General features: G+C 32.6%; 1 protein-coding gene across 1 annotated transcript; it reads right to left on the minus strand.

Moving 5' to 3' along the window:
• Positions 1-233: 233 nt before the first annotated feature.
• On the minus strand, positions 234-16,774 carry LOC105973324 (uncharacterized). Its single transcript, XM_088827249.1, has 3 exons — positions 12,952-16,774; positions 10,423-10,495; positions 234-1,293 (listed from the first exon to the last, which is right to left on the minus strand). The coding sequence occupies exons 1-3, from the start codon at positions 16,772-16,774 to the stop codon at positions 234-236; spliced, it is 4,956 nt and encodes a 1,651-aa protein (XP_088683375.1).
• Between the last annotated feature and the right edge of the window lie 6,976 nt (positions 16,775-23,750).

Below are 23,750 nucleotides of genomic sequence, written 5' to 3' on the forward strand. Positions count from 1 at the left end.
ATTATCTCCTCTCATCCACATATTACCGATTTATTATATATATATATATAAAAGATAAACAAGAACCAAGAAAACATCAAAGGGAAATCAATATTCAATTCAATTCCACCGCAACTTGGGACATACATAATATTCAATTCAATTATCTGAGAAACTAATATAAATTTTTACATAATTAGAAATCTCTTACATAGAACTAATTACAACAAAACAGCAGATCGAGAGGAACTAAACTAACGAATCTCCCCTTCTTCCAACTCATCCTCGATAACTAGCAGTGCACGATCTTGTTCTTCATCTTCTAAATAATTATAATCATCATCCTTTAGATAGAGGCCGAGTTTCTCGAGTGGGTTCACAACCACACAATCATTAGTAGTGGTAACCCTTCCATAGAATAGATCGTATGCTGAATCGCCGCACAAACTCTCCAACTCTTTCAACAGATGGGCGTTATCGTCATTTATACTTACGCTTTTTTCCATCTGTTCAAGAGCCATCCTCTCAATCTTGCGTCTCGTCTTCAAATCTTCTTTTTGTGCAGCTCTAAATTCTTCTTCGATTCTTTCTCTCTCTTTCACCCTTTCCTCTTCCGACTCAAATCGTCTTTCTTCGGTTGAACCCTTATGCTGCTGCAGTTGAAGCTTGGCTTTCAAGATTGTGTCTGCAAACCGACTTTTCAGCCTCGCAGCTCTCAAATATACATTCAGAGACATTTCTTCGACGTTCGATGTAGACATAATAATCGAAGCAGCAGCAGCGGCCTTTGTTGAATCCAGTTTTGAATCATCAACGGAATCTCTTTTCCGTTTTTGGACATTAACAACAGAAGCACTGGAGGCCGCAGGGGTAGAATCGTCTTTCGAACCAGCCCCCACCGTACATAGTTGAATACAAAAACCCTGACCTGTAGACAAATCCTTTTTCAATCTCTTTCGAACGCACTCAGTATGATCAGAATCTTTTCTTCGTTTTCGATCGGCCTCGAGTTTTTTCCATCTCTTACAGAAAAGAGAATCCAATTGCTTTGCCAAGTGATGAACTTGGTTCCAACCGGGATTATACAAGATCGCATTGGCGAAAGTCAATTTCACATCGTCGAAAAACTCGTCGGCACAAGAGTAAATATCGAGTTTACCCTTTACGGTTCCAAGATCCATGGGTTTGGAGACAATGGAGAAATAATCGGGAATATGTAACTTCACAGGATCAACAGGCTCGCTGAAAACCCATCCAGCAGGGTGATTCATTAATTCTTCTAAAATAGATTTGAAAGAATAATAAGGAAAATTACTGGTTTATGAGTTCTGACAAGACTATTATATATTACTAGGGTTTCAAATATTTAAGGAAGTTACTTACTTAACAAGCAACATAAAAGAGCAGGAAGATAGGTTTTAGGGTTTTCTTTCCTTTTTTCCTTTATGTTTTTATATGCTAATTTTTTATTTTTGTTTTGAGGTAAATTCAGCAATTACAGGTTGTCATAATTTTTTGTGTTTTTTCTATTTTTTTTTTTATTTTTTTTTTTAAAATAGGCTTGCTGTAGAAAGAAAATTTCTTCATGTCATCTATGTTATAATACCGATATATTATTCTCTCTCCACTTTCATTATCTATTATTTTATATTTACACTCTTTTTTATTACTATTTATATATTATATTTATGAATACTTCGATTTTATACAAGGTGAGCACAACGGACTATTCATTGGGACGAAAAAATTAGGCCTCCATTCATTCATTAGAAGATAAGTGATTATGAATCGATAATCTTAATTAATGGTATTCATAATTTAATATGAAAAATCAAAGTTGTAAAAAGCGGTAATCGGGTCAGAGGTGGTTAGACATCGCCTCACGATTAATCGGTGCAGTGGTGATAAATCGGAAATAAATTGATTTTTAAAATTTAAATAGGTATTGTCTATAAATTATCAAAGTATATATAACAAGATATTTAAACATAATTATATCTCAATCATTTATATAATAACATAATAAAAGTTTAATAATAATAAGATAATAATACAATAAAAATTCTTATAAAATAAAAAGAAAACGCAAATCTTTTGAATTTAATATAAGGGTAAATGGCAAATAGGCCCATGACAACGAACTTAAATGTATATAGGTCCACACAAAAAAACAGTCTTGCAAATAAATCCATCCCCATCTCTTTTTGTCTAAAATACCCTTAATAATATTATTTTCATCAATTTTATCCATTATGCTCTAACTTCATCCATATTGCACATTGACCCCGAATTTGAACAAATATATCACATTAAGCCTATTTTCACAATTTTAATTTTTTTTTATTAATTTTTTTTCAGGTTTAATTCCAGCTGTCGTTGACTTTTTTTTTTCTCTCTAAATTAATGTGTTAACAACAAAATTATTGTCTAAGATAGTAATATTGAATGCCAAAACAGTATTATTACTAATATTGGACAATAATATTACTAATATGGTTGTCCCAAACAGTAATATTACTGTCCTGAAGAGTAATATTATTTTCATATTAATTTCTCGAACAACAATATTACTAATATTAATGTCTCAAACAGTAATATTATTGCACGAGACAGTAAAATCGCAGGCCAAGACAATAAAATTAATTAATACTGTAATATAGGAGGCCAAGACAGTAATATTAATTTAATGTTTAAAAAAAAACAAGTTTTCATACAAGAAAAAGAAAAAAAAAGTCAACGCCAGAGACCGGCGGTTGACCTGCCGAAAAACAAATTCAAAAAAAAAAAGAAGATAAAAATACAACGACAGAGACCGGCGGTTGACCTGGCGTTTTCAGAACAGAAAAGGTTTTCAAACAAAAAAAAAGAAAAGAAAAGAAAAAAAAAAGTCAACGCCTGTGACCGGTGGTCTCTGACGGTGGCGGTCAAAATTTGAATAAGGGTCAAAATTGGTTAATTGGTGAAATTTAGCAAAATTAGCAAAATTGGGGTGTAAATATGAAATTGAAGTTGAATTAGGGTTTCAAGGTATTGAGGGTAATTTTGGTATATATAAAAGGGTTTTCCGTATTTGCAAATACGTATGAATAAGCTGAATTTATTTAGAAGACAAAAAAGTTGGATGTCCCTTTTTTAATTAAGTGCATGGGCCTATTTGTCATTTGCCGTTAAATATATTCTCGAACATTTTAAGTATATATCATTAGTTCTTTAATAATAAAAATTAACATAAACAAAATAAAGCATAAACTCCCTTTTTTTTTTATTAAAAGCCCAACTTTTATTTTGAATGAAAACAGTAATTAAAAAAAAAAAAACCGATTTTTTGACCGATTTTTGCAACAAAAGTTTGACCGCCTCACATGTCAAAAACCAAATTTTCAAACATTCACACCAAAATCGTAAAGATTTGGGACTGCCTCCGACCACCTTGAAAACTGATTAATCGACCGCCTTGCCCGATTTTACTGTTAAAAGTACGTAAATAATAAATTGGAAATATTTGTGCACGGATTTTCGTCTTCATTTCTTCTTTTTTATATATTTTATTTTATATTTTTAATTTTTTTGTGTACAAGTACGTATAACATTTAAAATAGGGATTTTTATGCAAAAGTCCCCAACCAAGCATGTTTATTATTCTAGGTTTAGGGGACATATCTCTTTTACCAATAAGCCCATCCCTTTAATATTTATTATAACTAAAGGAAACATTCATGTATATCCCAATATTACCCTCAACCATTTATACCCAATTCTTAATTGTAATCCAAATTAATCAATTTTGTCCATAAAAGTTCAATTTTGACCACAAAAATTCAATTTTGACTTTTTTTTGGAGTATAATTTAATATGCTCCAATTTCATCCTTAACTTAATTTAATCTCAATTTGACCCCAAATTTCACAAATTATTAAATTTTGACCCAAATTTTTTCTTTTTTCAAAAAATATTTTTTTTTTCAAAAACTTTTTTTTGCCGCCGGATTCCGGCGTTGACTTTTTAAACTTTTTTTTTTTTTTTTTTTTTTTTTTCTTTCTTCCGGATTTTTTCGCCGGTTTCCAGCGTTGACCGGCGGTCAACGCCGGTCTCCGGCGTTGACTTTTTTGTTTTTTTTTTTTTTTTTTTTTTTTTTTTTTTTTTTTTTCTTCCGGATTTTTTTTTTCCGCCGGATTTTTTCGCCGGTTTCCGGCGGTCTCTTTTTTTAGTGTTTTTTTAAGTTTTTTGTTTTGTTTGGTTTGTTTTGTTTTTCCACGTCCGCCGCTAAACGTTGACCGTAATTGTGCTGTCACTGACAGTAAATTAACGTAATTATACTGTCAATGATAGTTAATTAACGTAATTGTACTACCGTTGACATTACATTTATGTAATTGTGCTGCCGTTGACAGTAAATTAATGCAATATTATATTTTTTTATTTATTATTATTTTTTTTTATTTTTTTTTGATTTGTTGACAAGTCAACGTAATTATATTACTGTCGTTGACAGTAAAATAACTGTAAACACAATAATATTACTGTCAACAACATCAATATTATTATTTTTTTGTGGTGTTTGTATTAATATTACAGTCTATTATTGTAATATTACTGTAAACACAATAATATTACTGTGGTTGACGGTAATATTACTGTTTGTTATAGTAATATTCCTGTCAACCACATCAATATTATTCTTTTGTTTGGATATTTTGTTTGTTTGAGTTATTCACGGAGTAACGTAATAATATTACTGTCTACTATTGTAATATTACTGTTGCTATAGTAATATTACTGTCACTCATAGTAATATTAATTCTTTTGGTTTTTTTTATTTTGTTTAAATTTGTTGAACGGACAACATAGTAATATTACTTTATTATACAATAATAATGAATTTTGTTGTGTTAATATTAATGTGCTAGAGATTAATATAGCAATATCACTGTGTTAAACTATAGTTTAGTTATTTTTACTGTGTTTAACAGTAATATAGTTAATATTACTGTCATTCAAAGCAATATTGTTGTTTAAACGGAAAAAAAAGTTACAGAAAAAAAAATTAAAAAAAAAATAAAATAAAAAAAATAAAAAAAATTCAACGCCGGAATCCGGAAAAAAAAAATAAAAAATAAAAAAAAATAAAAAAAAATTAAAAGTCAACGCCGGAGACCGGCGTTGACCGCCGGTCAACGCCGGAATCCGGAAAAAAAAATCCGGAAGAAAAAAAAAAAAAAAAAAAAAAAAAAAAGTCAACGCCGGAGACCGGCGTTGACCGCCGGTCAACGCCGGAATCCGGCAGAAAAAAAAAGTTTTTGAAAAAAAAAAATTTGTGAAAAAAAAAAAGTTTTGGGTCAAAATTGAATAATTTGTGAAATTTGGGGTCAAATTGAAGTTAAATTAAGTTAAGGATGAAATTGGAGCATATAAAAGTAAGAGGGGTTATTTTAGTCCTTTACATAAATCTGGACCATGTGTGGACTTATTGGTAAAGGAGAATATTGTCTGGATCTCTTTATGAATAAGTTCCCACAGATGGGCTTATTTGTAATATGCCCTTTAAAATATGCTAACTTAGTTTCTATTAAGACCTAAAATATTAAACTCGTTTACCCTAGAACCGTTTGATATTAAAATTGTTCAACTTGCATAGACTCGTCCCAAATTTTTCGTTTATCTTGAATTTTGTGCGATACTTTATTTACAACCACAATTCTAGGATTATCTGTTAATCAACATAAAACACCGTAGACTTACTTTTTTAATATTATCTTCCTTTTTTATATAAATTCAAGCTTTTTCTTCATTCTCAATTTACTATAAATTTAATTGAGATATTGAAAAAAATTAAAAACAAATCATTATATTATTCAATTATTTTGAGCTAAGCACGCAGTAGAAAATATTTTTGACGTACCAAAATAATATTTGGTTTAAGTAAGAATAGTTAGATTGCAAATTAAGAACTTATTAATATTTCGGATTTCATTTCTCAAACTATCAATTTCCATCTTGTCTATTCTCATTTACGTATTTTCACTATTTTATTTTGTTGAGTATGATTTCTCGTGAGTAATATTTATCACTTGTCGACCACCGCTTATTGTCTTGCATTTTAAATTTTACTTATTATCGAAATTAAATATAATTAATTGTAATTTTATTGTTCACGTTATATCACTTGTAGAGATTTTTTAAAACATTATATTTTAGTGTTGAGATTATTTCGTAAAAATATACAAGCAAAATATTATGAATGTCAAAAAATATTAAACTTTTTGTATGTTAACGGGTCTAGCGGGTCAGAACCGTTAAGTTAGGGTTTGGGTTGGGGCGGGTCTGGGTCTAAGCTAAAATGGGTTTGGGGCGGGTCCTGGGTTTATATATTTTTCATGGGTCGGGTCTTGGGTTTAGGCAAACCCGACCGAGAACCGACCCGTTGCCATCCCTACTTATTAATTATTATCTTATATTTTATCTAGACGATAATTATATAATATGTATTCTTGTTTATTTATTAATAATATATTGATGCAGTATAACATTATTATTGTATATAAATTTTGATGCAATATGACAATAATCTACTATTGCCATTTGAATTTTAATCAACAAAAACCATAGAAAAATGAATAAGGTAGGTAGAGTAGCGCAATTGATTGGTAGGAAATTGAGGGGGGCAAAATGATACGCCCATGTGTTTTACCACCCATCGGTACAGTTATCGAACATTTTGTTCGATACTGTGTATCTACAGTATCTTTCGGTATTGAAAAAATTCTATATACCGTTACTGTACCAACAATTGCGGTATACGGTTATTCGGTATACCGTTAATTTCAGTACGGTATGATCGGTACGTGGTAATCTACCATACATCATTTTGTTGATTAACTCGGATGAATCCATAATTAACATGAATACTAAATAAATGCATAAATACAACAAATTAAGCAAATGAATATGGTAATAAGGTAATTTACATGAATGTACATTATACGACTGTAATAACATTTCAATTAACTAATGATTACTAAGATATCTATAGAAAAATTGTAGAAACTAATGTGCAAAAATGTTTCATGGTTTATATAAAGACAAAAAAAAAAAAAAAAAAAAAAAACTATGGTGCAATAATGCAAATGAAACAAAAAGGCTGGGAACTTTGGAGGGAAAGAGAGGGTGAATAAAATAATGGCAAAAAGTATTCCACCAATAAGAGATTAAATGGACTTTGAAACTAAAGAAGTACGTAACATAAACAACTTCAACGAGAGCCAAATATTGAGTTTGCATAAATATATGAAAATAATAAAACAAATTATAATTATGTATATATAATATATATAGGATGAATCATATCTTTATTCTTGTTTTTTATTTTTTTTAATATAATATTTGTGTACTATATTTTTTTTTTATTTATTTAACAATATAAAACGAAAAATATGCTAACTAATTTTTAAAATAAGTTGCGGTACGGTACGGTATTACCATGGTATTGAAGATACAATACCGCTATCGTACTGTAAGACAATGGTACGGTACCGATACCGTACCAAATGCAGTGGTAACCGATAGTTCAGTATTTATTCGGTAATTTGTGGTAGGTATACTATGGTAATCGGTATTTGGTAATTTTTGCCCAGCCCTAGATTTACCCCTACTTTTGCCTATTACATTGTTAATCATTAATGACATCAGAATTTTAATTCCAGGACTGGATATTTGTTACAAAATGCTTAAAATTAAAAGATACATATCGCTCCGCAATGACTTAGTGGTTGGAGTGAGTGAGTTTGTGTCAATTAACCCAAGTTCGAATTCGCTTGCCAACAGTCGCTACGTCAAATTTGTTACACATTGTTAGCCTATTGCGTTTACGTCTCTTGTATGCTTTACAAGCTATTATACGAGAGTGTAGATTTACCCCGTGCACCTATATGATTGATTGCGGGTTCCTTTATTAAAAAAAATTAAAAAAAATAAAAAACACCAGCTATATGATTGCTTGCGACCTAATTTGAACTAACTGATAGCCTTAAATTCAATCGTTTAATTAAATCACTAATTTGAAACAATATATGACCCACATCCCTTATTTTTTTATCCCTAGTTTGCCCTTAATTATACCCTAAATATAATATCTATATTCAAGTTTCTCCAACTAATCAAATTTATTTCTCCTATTTTGTGTTTTTTTTTTCTCTCTCTCTCTTTGTGTCTCGCCTCTCCCTCACCCTCCATATCTCTTTCGCTCTCCGCATCTCTCTTACCACTTAGTTATGGCGGCTATGGTGGGTGGCGGCGGCACAAAAAACTACGGATCTGCAAATGGCGGTGACAGCTCATGGCTCATGACAGTAGATAGAGGCAATGATTGCCGTGGTTATATAGGGGATGATTATGCTGGTAGATGGGCATTGGAGACGGTGGTGTGAGGTTACATCGACGTTGGGAGGTGGTTGTATCAAGGTAGGGCTCTTTGACGGGGCTATGAATTTGGTGGGCTGCTAGGGTTTGGTGGATAGAAGTTGTCGGCGGCTAGAGTTTGGCGACGGCTGAGAGTTGTTTTGCTGCTAGGATTTGGAACAGTACACCGTAGTAAATCATAGTACAATGTAATATATTATATATTGTACACCATAGTATACTATAGTCTACTACAATATTAACTGCAGATAAAAAAAATATATATGTTAACAAATATATAAATTGAATTACAGAAAAATGAAAAACATGTTCTTTTTTTTTTTAATTTTCAATATTATGTAGATAATTCTTTTTAATAGAACTTAAGTGAAGAAATAGAAAAAGAGAAAAGAAAAAGACAAACGTATTTTGAAAAACAAATTAGAAAGTGTTTAGATTGAAAAATGAATATATTAAATGCAAACTAAAAATATGATAAACACAATATGAATTTTACTTAATGTAGATTTCAAATTTGTGAGTGAAGGACATTTTTTGAATGAATTTTATGAAGGATGTGTGTCAAAGGTTTAGTTGGACTTGTCATTTAGTTCTAATAATTTTTGCCACTAGAGACCTATATCTTAAGCTCTAAAAAAATAAAAGATAACTTATATATAAAAGAAAGAAACGCTAGGCAACCCTAAAAAACCATAATGGTATTTATGTAATTATTTATTTTTAATGTTTTTTCTCTACTAATTTCTAACTACCCTAATGGTATTTCTGTAATTATTTATTTTTAATATTTTTTCTCTACTAATTTCTAACTATAATTTTTAATAATTACCAAAATTAAAATTAACCCATGAAGTTCGTACCTTATTGCTACTTATATATGTATTTATTTTTTAATATTTTTTCTGTACTAATTTTTAATTATAATTTTCAACAATTATTGGTCCCCTAATTTTCATCAATATATCTCAAATCTTAAGAGATAAAGCTAGCAATTCAATATGAATTATACTACATTATTAAATTTTACTATATTAGTGTACTATTTTTTTTTTATAATTTCACTATTTAAATAATATTTTGTGCATCACACGGAAAAAAATTGCTAGTATATCATAACACCGCCAGAGGGTGCCAGCCATGCCCCCAACATTTTTCAAATCCATAATTCCATAAGAAATTATGAAAGTTGGATCATTCTATTTGAGATCCATATATCTGTATTGAAGTCATAATTCAAATATTGCATACTAAAAATGCATCTAGAAAACACCAATCAAAGTATTATTTTTTTTTTCGTTTTTAAGATACAATAAAGATTTGGTGGTATGTGCCTGGAACACATGCCTAAGTAAAAGTAAACAAATATAGTTACATATGAAGTAGAAGAAAAATAAATATTTGATTCTCTCTATAATTTGTTCTCTTTAATCTTAATTTTGTTGTTTTGAAAACAAGTAAAATATTTGATATTGACATATATCTCTTTAAGATACATATAATTGAAAAATTATAAAAGAAAATATTCTCTAATTTATGTGACTTGGAATACTTTAACAATATTTTAGATCCATATTATGTTCAAGAAGTAGAAACATAAAAACTAAAGTTGAATTCGTTAGTAGAAAAATCAACATTCTGCATATTCTGATTTTCTTGATTACAATTTCTAACATTCTGCATATTCTGACTTTGTAAAATTTATAGTTTACTCCAACTTTTCAACATTTTCATTTTAGTCCCCTGTGTTTGAAATTTACATTTTCTTTTCCAGAATTAGCAGCCCATTTCTTTTACCGTTTGAAATCATGAATATGTTTCAGAATTTTTAGTTGTCAATGAATTTTTAAACTTGCAGCTTTGTACCTCGAGTTTTAACAATTTACAATTTGATCCTTAAAATTTCAAAATTTAAAATTTGATCATAATATTTTTAGAATATGTTCAAGAATATTAGATTCTCAAACGAAGTTATTTTTCATTAGATGGCATGCTATTTTTTGTTACGAGAAGACGCTCAATTTCACGAACTTGTCGAAATTGACGATAATCTTCACTCTGATGATTCCGACAAGTCCGAGAATGATTGTTGCAATACTACTAGCTAGTGTAATAAGAGAATTTAATAGCTGTAATAAAAATATTGGGATTAATTACGAAGAAAAATCGCTAGAGTGTCTGCGCGTACTTCTTGCTGAAGACACTCTTGTGCAATAAAGAGTCGCGAAAGTAATGCTCGAGAAATTGGGAGCGGAAGTAGTTGTTGTAGGAGATGGGATTCAAGCAGTTGAAGTTCTTGATCGTGACGGAAAATACGACTTGATTTTGATGGATTTTAAAGTAAGTTATAGTAAATTAATTAATCATTGATCATATTACGAGTCGATTTAATTGATGAATGTGTGATTTTAATTAATAATAATGTGCAGATGCCGCAAATACATTTTTGCGCAAAATAAGTACAAAGTAGAAGAACATTTCACGAAGCCTAAAAGATTATGTTGAATTTGACATCATAGGAGTGGATGTGTAAGAAGATTCAGAGTTGAAGGGGTGATTGTAATTATCTAAATATGAGAGGTTTTTTTTTGTAATTTGACCAATGTTATTAGAACCGGACCGACCCGGCCGGTCGGACCGGTTCGACCGTGACCCGGCAATAAAACGGTCCGGTCTGACATCTAAAACCGGAAAAATCAAAAACCGGGGTCAAATGACCAAAATCCGGTTCGACCGGGTAAAACCCGAGAACCGACGAGTCAGTCAAGAAACCCGGTTTTCGGCCAAAATATTTCGAATCATCTCTGAGTTGGTTATTTGTGGCTATATTTGAGCGAACCTTCACAGACTTAGTAATGGGTGGCTTGATCTAGTCATGAGTGGTCGAAAGATTGTCGGATATGATCATGGGTGATCGAATAGGGGTGGCCGATTGCCGGATTTGAAGAATAAAAAATAGAAAAATATAGAGTATAAGTAATAAAATACAGTAAAAAGTGAGGTGACGTATATAAAAGTGAAAATAATAAGTGAGAGATTAAAAATATAAAGAAAATAATTTATTAAAATTAATAAAATAATGGCATATTAAAAAAATCAAAAACCCGGTTGAACCGGTTCGACCCTATAAACCCATGACCCAAATAGTCGTCCGGTTCTATAGCCGGTCCGGTTCTGATAACATTGAATTTGACCTTACCTCAGAGGTGGCCGTAATTTACCCTAATTTTTTTTTTCTCTCTCTACATATATTATTGGTACGTAGTAAATAAAATGTCTTGTAATTCTTCTAATTATTACTCGATCAACACTTCATATCTTCATTTAGTAAATATATAAATAACTTAAAAGTAATTCGTATTCAAACTCATGAATAATTAGATGGAAATATGAATATGTATAAACTAGAAGCAAGAACAAACATCAATGGAAATAAAATCAATATTCAATTAAATTTCAAGAAACTCTGTACATACATAATATTCGAATATTCAATTAAATTAAAAAGAAACTCCCAACATACATAATATTCGAATATTCAATTAACTAAGAGAAGAATAAAATTTACACAAGAAAACTTCTTATACGTACAACTAATTAACACCAGAAGATAGAGCAAGTAACAAATATCCCCTTAATTAATTCTTCCGACTCATCCTTAATTCCATAAGTAGCAAGTAGTAGTTCATGACAATTATTTTCAAAAACTTGTGTTGCAGTTTAACAAATTAAATCTGTATCTTTGTTGAACGAGATAGATATGAAGGAATAATAAGGAATTAAACTTACGCTTTATGACAAGACTATATATTTTACTAGGGTTTCAAATATTTAAGGAAATTACTTATTACATAAGGATAAGTGGTTTTATAGGGTTTCAGTTGGATTTTTTTTTTTCTAATGTTATTGTATATGCATGGGTGGAAATTAGAATGGAATTTTACAATACAACCAGAATTCCATCCGAAATTTTTAAATGTTGGAACAATATATTTCATATTAAAACCCGAAAATTGCGATTTATGATTTCCAAATTTTTTTAGATTAGATTTATAATATATATGAAATTCCGGTATCCGGAATGATTTAAATTTACAAAAAAAAAAATGGAATTTCCTCTTTTACCACACAAGTTTGTCTTCTTTTTTTTCTTGTTTTTTTTGTTTTTTGTTTTTTTTTTTTTTTGTTTTTTTTTTTTGACGAGTATATTTATAATATAAATACTATTATGATTTTTGTATTATAGGTTAAGAAAAAAATGAATTTCTCTCATTTAAAAAATACTAATTTCATTCGTCCGACTATCCTAATTTTCCTTTTGGAATCATGAAAGAATATGGTGTGTTTCTTAATTATTATTATGGCAAGACTATTATTTTTTTTTTTTTTGACAGCAAGAATAGCAATATTATTAGGCCACCATGGCCAAGTTTAGAGGCAACGAGAAATCCTCAGTACAAATAAAAGAGCCTTGAGTAGCTAGTCTATGAGCGAGAAGATTTCCGGAACGTTTAACAAATTGAAATACACAATGAGAAAATAAACGAGCAATAATTAAACCTTCTTCAACAAATGAGCCAAAAGAGTTGAGCGTGAGAATCCCGTCTTTAAACGTGTTGATCACCTCTAAGCAGTCTCCTTCAATAATGATTGAGCTCCAACCTTGGAGTTGGGCCATCCTTAGTGCATGAAGAACAGCAAAGGCTTCACCATCCTCTACCCGTGGACGGCCTTCCAAACTTCGAATACCCCAACGCAAACAATTGCCTTCGCTATCTCGAGCCACAGCCGCTACTGTGTAGAAATTCTTCCCCGATGGAAATCCAACATCACAGTTAATTTTTATCGACCCAATAGGAGGTGCTTTCCATTGACTTTGGTGTGTAGCTTCGATTCTAGTTGCTGATGGAAGTAATGCCTGACAGAATGCGTGTAGGTAGTCCCGACTCCAATCCACCATCCGCTCTGACTTCAGCCCTGTCTCTCCATGCACCACTTTATTCCGTGTTTCCCACCCCTTCCACATAACCACCACAGCTAGTAAGAATAGCTCTTCGCGAAGTTTACTTTGTAGCTTTTCGATCCATTTCCAAACAGATGAGTAATCTTCCAGCTCTAGTCTAAATGGATCCGATTCCCAAACTTCCCTCATTCCACCACACTCAGTTAGAGCATGCATAATGGATTCCACGGGAGACCCACATCGAGGACACTCCGGCGAGTGAATAATTTTGCGTCTTCGTAGCTCCGCGTTTGTCGGAAGTATGCCCCAGCATGCATACCAAAGAAAAACCTTAATTTTCGGTGGGACTTTAACCTTCCAAATAAGTTGCCATCTCCAAGGATGAAGACCACTTGTCGACTCTATCCCACCTCGGCAATTACCATTCCAGTTTTGAGTCCCCTGCATAACGACATGGTAGCAAGACCGAACTGAAAATAGGCCATTCTTGGAATAGTGCCATACCCATCGGTCTTTAGCGTATACACTTCCAATAGGGACTTCCAAAATTCTATTTTGATCAATATCCCAAAAATGCTCCCGAATGAGCTCGACATTCCATGTATTTGTCAATGGATCTATCAGATCAGCAACTTTGTCTGGGAAGCTCGAATAAATGGGCCGTCTAGTAATAATCTGGAAATTACCATCATCTCGCAACCAAGGATCGGCCCAGATTGAAGTGTCCTTGCCATCTCCAATACGGCGACGAAGCCCTCTAATTAGGAACGGGCGAGCCTTGAGCATACTCTGCCATGTCGCCGACGGTCTTTTGCCTGCAACAGCTCTAAAAATATCTCCACTTGGAAAGTATCGAGCTCTGATAATACGTGAAAGAAGCAAATCCGGGGACGTCAACACTCTCCATAATTGTTTCGCCAGCAAAGCCAAATTAAACATCCTAAGGTCCCGGAAGCCCATACCACCATTCCGCTTGGATTCACACAAGTTGCGCCAAGAAATCCAATGGATTTTTCGCCTTGAGTCCTCGCCCCACCAAAACCTTGCGATAGCTGACTCGATTTCTTGTAGTAGCCCATTCGGAAGGACAAAGCAGCTCATTAAGTATGATGGGATTGCTTGTAGAACGGATTTGATTAGAATCTCCTTCCCCGCCCTAGATAGATGTTTCTCGCCCCATCCTTTAATTCTACTCCACACTCTATCTCGGAGGTGTAAAAAGATCTCTCTACGAGACCTTCCCAATGCCGCCGGCATGCCGAGATATTTGTCATGACTGTCCACAACATGAAATCCAAGAACACCGTGAATACGATCGATTATGTCCGGATCGGTCGTTGGGCTGAAACACATTGTCGTCTTTTCAAAGTTTATCTCCTGACCCGACACCAAAGCATATTGAGTCAGAATTTCCTTAAGTTTCGAAGCCTCGGATTCCGTGGCTTTGCAAAATAGAAGAGTATCGTCTGCAAAGCACAAATTGGAAATAATAGGTGCTGCTGGTGCAATTTTCACGCCACTAAGGTCATCTCTCTCCACTGCCCGCTGAATTAATGCAATAAGAACATCTGCACAACATATAAACAAATACGGGGACAAAGGGTCACCCTGCCGGAGACCCCTAGAGGGTGTGACAGCTCCAAACTGGGAACCATTAAACAAAAAGGAATAAGAGACGGTTGATAAACAAAGCATTATAAGATCAATAAAATCAGGCCAGAAACCAAGTCGGGTAAGGGTTTTCTTTAGAAATATCCATTCAATTCGATCGTAAGCTTTGCTAATATCAAGTTTAACCGCCATAAAGTTCGAGTTTTTGCTAGTGTTTGTTCGAATAAAATGATTAACCTCGAAAGCGACTAGAACATTATCTGTTATAAGGCGTTTCGACACAAAAGCAGATTGGGTTGGAGAGATGATACCAGGCAAAATTGGTTTCAAACGATTAGCTATACATTTGGACCCTATTTTATAGACCACATTACACAAACTTATGGGCCTATAATCAGTAATTTTCTCCGGGGATGATAGTTTGGGAATGAGCACAATATAGGTGAAATTAAGGGTCGATGGAAGAATTCGTTTATTAAGAAAATCAAGCACACATGCAATGACACTAGAGCCCAAAATGTGCCAGTACTTAGTAAAAAATAGAACAGGAAGGCCATCTGGGCCTGGAGATTTCAAAGGGGCCATATGAAAAAGAGCATGTGTTACCTCTTGAGTCGTGAAAGGAGACGAGAGAATCTGATTAGCCTCATCTGTCACTCTTGGAGTCACACAGTCTAAAACCCCATCTATCTCACTCTCTTCCGGTCTCGTCGAACGAAATATATGATCAAAGTATTCTGCTATAACCCCTTCAATGTCCTCTCCCCGAGTCTGCCAATTTCCATGTTTGTCCTTTAATTTATCTACCGTGTTTGCCCTCTTCCTCGCCGTCGCCTTAGCGTGAAAGAACTTAGTATTCCTGTCCCCTTCTCTCATCCACTGAATTCGACTCCGTTGCTTCCAGTATGCGTCGTTATCATTGTACAGATGCTCAAGTTTTTTACGGAGCTCCCTCAACTCCTTCTTAACTTCTGATGTTTGATTGCGCGAGTCAAGTAAATGGATACGTTGCTGGGTTTTGGCAATTTCTCTCTGAGGCATGCAACCCACCGAACGATTCCACTGAATGAGGGCCGTTCTACACGCTCTAGTGTTTTGGATAAGTTTCTCTATCGGATCAGTACCCTCACTATCCTCCCATGCACGTCTGACCACCTCCTCACACTCATCTTTGTTAATCCACATAGACTCAAATCTAAATGGTCTATGCTTTCTAAATCTAACACGCAAATCTTCCGGCTCGAGACACAAAAGAAGTGGTAAATGATCTGATCCTGCATAATTCAGATGAGTAACCTGTGCATGCGGAAATCGAGCCGTCCAACTATTATTCGCACAGACTCGATCCAAACGACATCGAACTGTATCGGGGGCCTCTCGTTTATTGGACCAGGTAAATGGAAAACCCTCGTAGCCTATGTCGGACAGATTACAGTCGTCGAGCGCTCCTCTAAATTCCGCAATATGGTGGGGAAGTCTCGGGTTGCCTCCCTCTTTTTCCGAGTTAAACGCGATTTCGTTATAATCTCCCCCAACAGCCCATGGAAGAGTACTATGCTGCATTAAGTCCCTCAACAATGCCCAAGAGAGATGACGATTATGAAGCTCGGGAAAACCATAGAATCCCGTACACCTCCAACGGAAATTAGTGCGTGGGCAGATCACTTCCACATCAATGTGGTTCCGCGAAAAGCTCTGAAGATCGACCACTACTCCTTTATGCCACATCATCACCAAACCCCCACACTGACCAATTTTATCCACAGCAACCCCATTATAGTTCCACCTTCTCTTTAAGTTGTCAACCATTCGTTGTGTTGCCCTCGTTTCCGAGAGAAACACCAGTTGAGGGTTAAATTTTCGGAGCATCTCTCCGAGTCCATGAATTGTCAAGGGACCCCCAAGCCCTTGACAATTCCAAAAGATGCAACTCATTGATTTCGGCGGGGCTGCTCCGCAGCCGCCGCCGATATATTTTCCTCCTCGTCTCTTAGCGTCAATAATGGTTTCTTGCTCAATCGGTTGCCATCCAGCACTTCTAAATTGTCAGCTTTTTTCTTCCTGTTAACTCCCGAAACCGTGACCTTTCTCCTTTCCACAGAAGCCTTCTTGGTGCTTGTCTGCATCAGTATTGAATTGGTGATCAAGTTAGCTTCGTCTAGGAAACTCGGCACTTCGTTTTCCTTCCCAGCTGCACTTCCCACAGTAGAGTTGTTTCGAATAAGAGGAGTACATGCAATAATATCAGAATCCGTGGCTTGACTCTCCATGTTGCGCTGCTGACGCCACAACCCTCCCGTTCTAATTGCTTGGAGAGGGAGTCCCGACTTTATCTCGTCCCTATTCGCCGCTGCCTTGAGCCAATTTCCATATGGAAACTTGTCACCGGGGTCAACAAAACCTTCTTCGTACCTCTTCTCACACCTAGCTTCCCCATGTCCTATAACTCCACATAAAAAGCAGAAATTTGGTAGCCGTTCATAAGTGAACGACACCCACACTTTTGATCCATCGGGAAGGCGAAGAAACATCCCCCTCAGCAGGCTTTTCGTAATGTCGAGTTGCAGCTTAACCCTCATGAAGTCCTGGAAAGACCCAACTTTAGGAGTCAACACCTCCACTGTTGAACCTACTTTCGATCCAATAAGCGCCGCCGTTTCTTGATGTCGTTGTCTCAGCGGCACATTGTGGAAGCGCACAACAATCTTCATTTCTTGCAGGGAAACCTCTCTAGGGTCTTCCCCGCTGATCAGCTCTTTGAGAATTACTGCTTGTTTATCCATAACCCAAGGGCAGCCATTGAGGGCGTGCTGATAATCAAGGCGATGAGAAAATTCCATGACGAAGCGATTGCCGCCGACCGAGGAAAACGTGAAGCTCTTCACTGGTTGGATTAAACGAGAGAGATTGAGTTTAATAGTATGACCCGATATCTCTCTCTGTGAGACCACGCGCCCTACCACAGCAAATTTTGTAGCGATCTCGTGGTCAGTAGGAGATGGACCTAAAACAACACATTCCTCTTCCTCCGATGTCAGATGGAGACTTTTTGCCATAATTTCCTCGATTTCTTCCATTGGCGAGTGAGATAGATGGGTAGATGCTGACTTGAGAGTGAGAGAGAGAAGCCGAACGAGTAGATCTGGGATAGACACAAACGTGAAGAAGTAACAGAAGATAAGTTCTAGTCGCTTTAAAGGAAACCCTAAAACGGCTAACCCTAGCACAAACTTATAAAAAACAGCGATTAAACGAATAAAGTAAAGAAACGATAAAATCTGCAGGAGAAGGTGAGAGAAATAATAACACAACTTAGGAGAATTGAGAAGACAAATAATTAGGGAGAAAGAAGAAGAAACAACCGCCTCTCATTCGAGAGAAAAGAAAGACCTCTCACACGAGAGAAAAATCTTTTACTGTTGTGTCGGCAAGACTATTATTATTATGCTAATTATTATTATTACTATTATTATTTTTTCTTAGGAAAAGCCACCTATTTATTACCGTTGTCACATTTTTTTTTTTTTTTGAATGATAGATTTGCTGTACTAAAAAGATTTATCTCCTCTCATCTACATATTACCGATTTATTATATATACATATTACCGATTTATTATATATATAATTTCAAATATAAACAAGAACCAAGAAGAAACATCAAAGGGAAATCAATATTCAATTCAATTTCCACTGCAACTTCGGACATACATACTATTCAATTCAATTATCTGAGAAAATAATATAAATTTTTACATAATTAGAAATCTCCTACACAACTAATAATAATAATAATAATAGTAATAATAATAATAATAATAATAATAATAATAATAATAATAATAATAATAATAATAATAATAATAATAATAATAATAATAATAATAATAATAATAATAATAATAATAATAATAATAATAATAATAATAATAATAATAATAATAATAATAATAATAATAATAATAATAATAATAATAATAATAATAATAATAATAATAATAATAATAATAATAATAATAATAATAATAATAATAATAATAATAATAATAATAATAATAATAATAATAATAATAATAATAATAATAATAATAATAATAATAATAATAATAATAAGAATAATAATAATAAGAATAATAATAATAATAATAATAATAATAATAATAATAATAATAATAATAATAATAATAATAATAATAATAATAATAATAATAATAATAATAATAATAATAATAATAATAATAATAATAATAATAATAATAATAATAATAATAATAATAATAATAATAATAATAATAATAATAATAATAATAATAATAATAATAATAATAATAATAATAATAATAATAATAATAATAATAATAATAATAATAATAATAATAATAATAATAATAATAATAATAATAATAATAATAATAATAATAATAATAATAATAATAATAATAATAATAATAATAATAATAATAATAATAATAATAATAATAATAATAATAATAATAATAATAATAATAATAATAATAATAATAATAATAATAATAATAATAATAATAATAATAATAATAATAATAATAATAATAATAATAATAATAATAATAATAATAATAATAATAATAATAATAATAATAATAATAATAATAATAATAATAATAATAATAATAATAATAATAATAATAATAATAATAATAATAATAATAATAATAATAATAATAATAATAATAATAATAATAATAATAATAATAATAATAATAATAATAATAATAATAATAATAATAATAATAATAATAATAATAATAATAATAATAATAATAATAATAATAATAATAATAATAATAATAATAATAATAATAATAATAATAATAATAATAATAATAATAATAATAATAATAATAATAATAATAATAATAATAATAATAATAATAATAATAATAATAATAATAATAATAATAATAATAATAATAATAATAATAATAATAATAATAATAATAATAATAATAATAATAATAATAATAATAATAATAATAATAATAATAATAATAATAATAATAATAATAATAATAATAATAATAATAATAATAATAATAATAATAATAATAATAATAATAATAATAATAATAATAATAATAATGATGATGATGATGTCAGACATCCAACAATCTGCGCCGCCTCAGCTCGCATAGCCATGCCCAACTGTCGGTACAGATTGGCCAATGTAGCCGAACCCCAAGAATACTCGCGAATCAGATGGATTTGCTCTAACAGTGGGAAAAAATCTGCTCAGACCTTCAATCCACTCTTATCCACAAACAACAACTTTCCGAGCAAGTATGCAATATATGCTCGTACCTGATACGCGGAAGAAAATGTAGAATCGTCGCCATACATCACCTCCAAATCATCTAACTTGGATCCGCCACCATACCACCACTGCTCCGTTAGTGCGGGGTCGACCCTTAAAGCTCTCGCACCAAGCTGGATCGCCTCGGCCTTATCCATCCAAACGTTAGGGCGATGTGCAATAACTCGCAAACCCATGATGTAATGCACGTCGTGGAGGGTAATTGTCATCTCTCCGAACGGCATGTGAAAACTGTTGGTGTCTGGCTGCCACCTCTCAATAAAAGCCTCTATCAGTGGGTTATTGTGCTGAGGCAGCGAACAATGACGCAAGTGATACAAGCCCGTACTCTCCAGTAGTGAAACACAATCATCGTCGTCGGGGCCCGGCCAAGTAGACTTCGCCGTAATTTAACCATATGTCGGCCTTGTTAAAGATATATTCATATATAAGTATACCACAATCAAGTGTAAATATTATAAACAAAATTTATTAATATTAATAAGTAATACCTTTCCCTCCCAAATGTCGTAGGCAATATGTGCTCCAAAACTCGGAATCAAGTGAGTGTATTTAGGTCTACCGGGTGTCTCACCAGTCAACCTTCAAGGTCGAGAAGGAAGCTTTTTTCTCGGAGCGGTGCGGGACCTCGGGACAGGAGTAGAACCACCGAAAGTACCACCAGAAGTACCACCCATCGGGACAGGAGGCGGAGTCGGAGTCGGAACATCCTCGTCATCGTCATCGGATGGAAAATCCGGCACCGGAAACTGATACTTCTGCTGAAAGCGTAGTTGTGGATCGTACTCGTCCTCCTGCGGATGCATATATGCTTCCATAGGTGCATCCATCTGCTTCCATAGGTGCATCCATCTCCTGCTCGGCCTCTGCCTTTGTCTCCTCCTCAATCGCCGTACGTACGTGGGGGTACAAAAGCACCAGTGCGTTCCCCACGACATTTAGAGCTGGTAACATTTCTATTATGTGTCCTCTCCTCCCGTTCTGCAGTAGTCTCCTCCACCGGATCTGCAGAAGGACGAATTATGGGTCCTTTCCCTTTTCCCAGTCGGAATTTTTTCGCCCAATTAGACATCCTGCAAACATAAAAATTATTTTCATTTTTCTAAATTCACTAAATTATTTTAAATTCACTAACTTATTTTAATTCAGAAAAAAAAAATTTATTTTAATTCAGAAAAAAAAAAACTAAAAAATAAATAAAATAAATAAAAAATAAATATCGAACGCCCGGTTTGGGCTTTTTCCAGCCGAACCGACGCATGGACCGGGCGTCGGTTCGCCCGGGAAAAGCCCAAAACGGGCGTCCAGAAATAAATTACACGCCTATGTCGGGTGTCGGCCGCCTGAACAGACGCCCAAAGCGGGTGTCCGTTCAGGCGGCCGGCGCCCGACATCGGCATTCAAAACAGTTTTGCGAAAATTAAAAAAGCCCTACAAATCGATTTGTAGGGCTTTTAAACATGAAATTGGTTTCAAAATCGAGTTACCCAATGCATATAACACAAGTAGGAGTCGAAATTACCTGAAAAAATCCAAGCCCAAGCAATGAAATTGGTTGAATTCGATTTTTTTCGAATTTTTTTTTTCTGAAAATTTTCGAATGGGGGAATTTTGGAGAAATTTGAGAATTTTAGGGGTTTTAGAGAGATAAAGTGTTTTTTGTTTTGAACGGTAAATAGCAATTTTTAAACCGTAAAGAGCATTTCACTTATGTAATTGGTATTGCATAAAGAAAAAAAGAGATTTTGTATGTTTTTGTAAAATTTATTTTCATTAAGGATATTTATGTTATTACCTATTTATTATTGAATTTTTATTTTGGTGGTATTGAAATGAGAAAAAATTGGTGTTATTTGTAGTTGCCTCCATAATATAACGGAAAAATAGTAATTGAGGGGGGCCTTGAGTCCCACTCTAGCCATGGGCTGGACTCGCCCTTGGATGGGTGTAAACAATTATGGCACCGATTGTAGTGTTATGATTTTAGAATCAAACGATTTTGGGGGTTAACGAGTTTGAAGCTTTAGGTATTTAATAAAAAACTAAACATATTTTATATGTTACACTTGTATAAAAAAATGGATATAAAAAAAGAAGAAAATATGTACACAAATATTTCCAATTTTATATTGAACACAACATTTTGTAGGTGTTTACGATATTTTTATCGTTAATTCTAAAAGGTTGGAATAAAAAAAATTGTAGTTGATTTCGGAAATTAATAGTTGTTTTTGAAAATTTATAGTTGAGTCTGGAAAAAACAGAAATTAAAAAATGAAAATAAAAAGAAATTAAAAAATATAATTTTAAAATCATTTTTCTAGTTAATAAATATAAAAACGGAAATTGTAAAAGAAAAAACTAAAATAATAAAATGCATCACGTAGTGAGTTATGACTTATGAGTAGTTGATAATAGACATGGCCGCGGGCCTATTTTGCCCCGGACCCGCCCCGTTGACCGCCGCCCCAACCCGACATGTTGACCACGGACCCAGAACCAAATCCATTGTATTATGGGTCAATCTTGATTCCCGTAGATTAGGGTCCGAGACACGACGGATCGACCTGTCGAGGACCCGAATTTTTAATATGAAGGTATTTCAAAGGGTTGCATTAAATTTCAATGGAAACAAATATCAATGGAAATAAAATCAATATTCAATTAAATTTCAAGAAACTCCGTACATACGTAATTTTCGAATATTCAATTAACCAAGAGAAGAATAAAATTTACACAAAATATCCCCTTAATTAATTCTTCCAACTCATCCTTAATTCGATAAGTAGTAGTTCATGACAATTCTTTTTCGATCTATAAATTTATCCTTTTATTTTCAAAATCTTTTCTTTCTTCATTAGAACCCTTGTGTTGCAGTTTAACAAATTAAATCTGTATCTTTGTTGAACGAGATAGATATGAAGGAATAATAAGGAATTAAACTTACGCTTTATGACAAGACTATATATTTTACTAGGGTTTCAAATATTTAAGGAAATTACTTATTACATAAGGATAAGTGGTTTTATAGGGTTTCAGTTGGATTTTTTTTTTTCTAATGTTATTGTATATGCATGGGTGGAAATTAGAATGGAATTTTACAATACAACCAGAATTCCATCCGAAATTTTTAAATGTTGGAACAATATATTTCATATTAAAACCCGAAAATTGCGATTTATGATTTCCAAATTTTTTTAGATTAGATTTATAATATATATGAAATTCCGGTATCCGGAATGATTTAAATTTACAAAAAAAAAATGGAATTTCCTCTTTTACCACACAAGTTTGTCTTCTTTTTTTTCTTGTTTTTTTTGTTTTTTGTTTTTTTTTTTTTTGTTTTTTTTTTTTGACGAGTATATTTATAATATAAATACTATTATGATTTTTGTATTATAGGTTAAGAAAAAAATGAATTTCTCTCATTTAAA

Source organism: Erythranthe guttata, chromosome 12, assembly GCF_056151865.1.
Source record: "Erythranthe guttata isolate IM_541 chromosome 12, IM_541, whole genome shotgun sequence".
Classification (NCBI taxonomy): domain Eukaryota; kingdom Viridiplantae; phylum Streptophyta; class Magnoliopsida; order Lamiales; family Phrymaceae; genus Erythranthe; species Erythranthe guttata.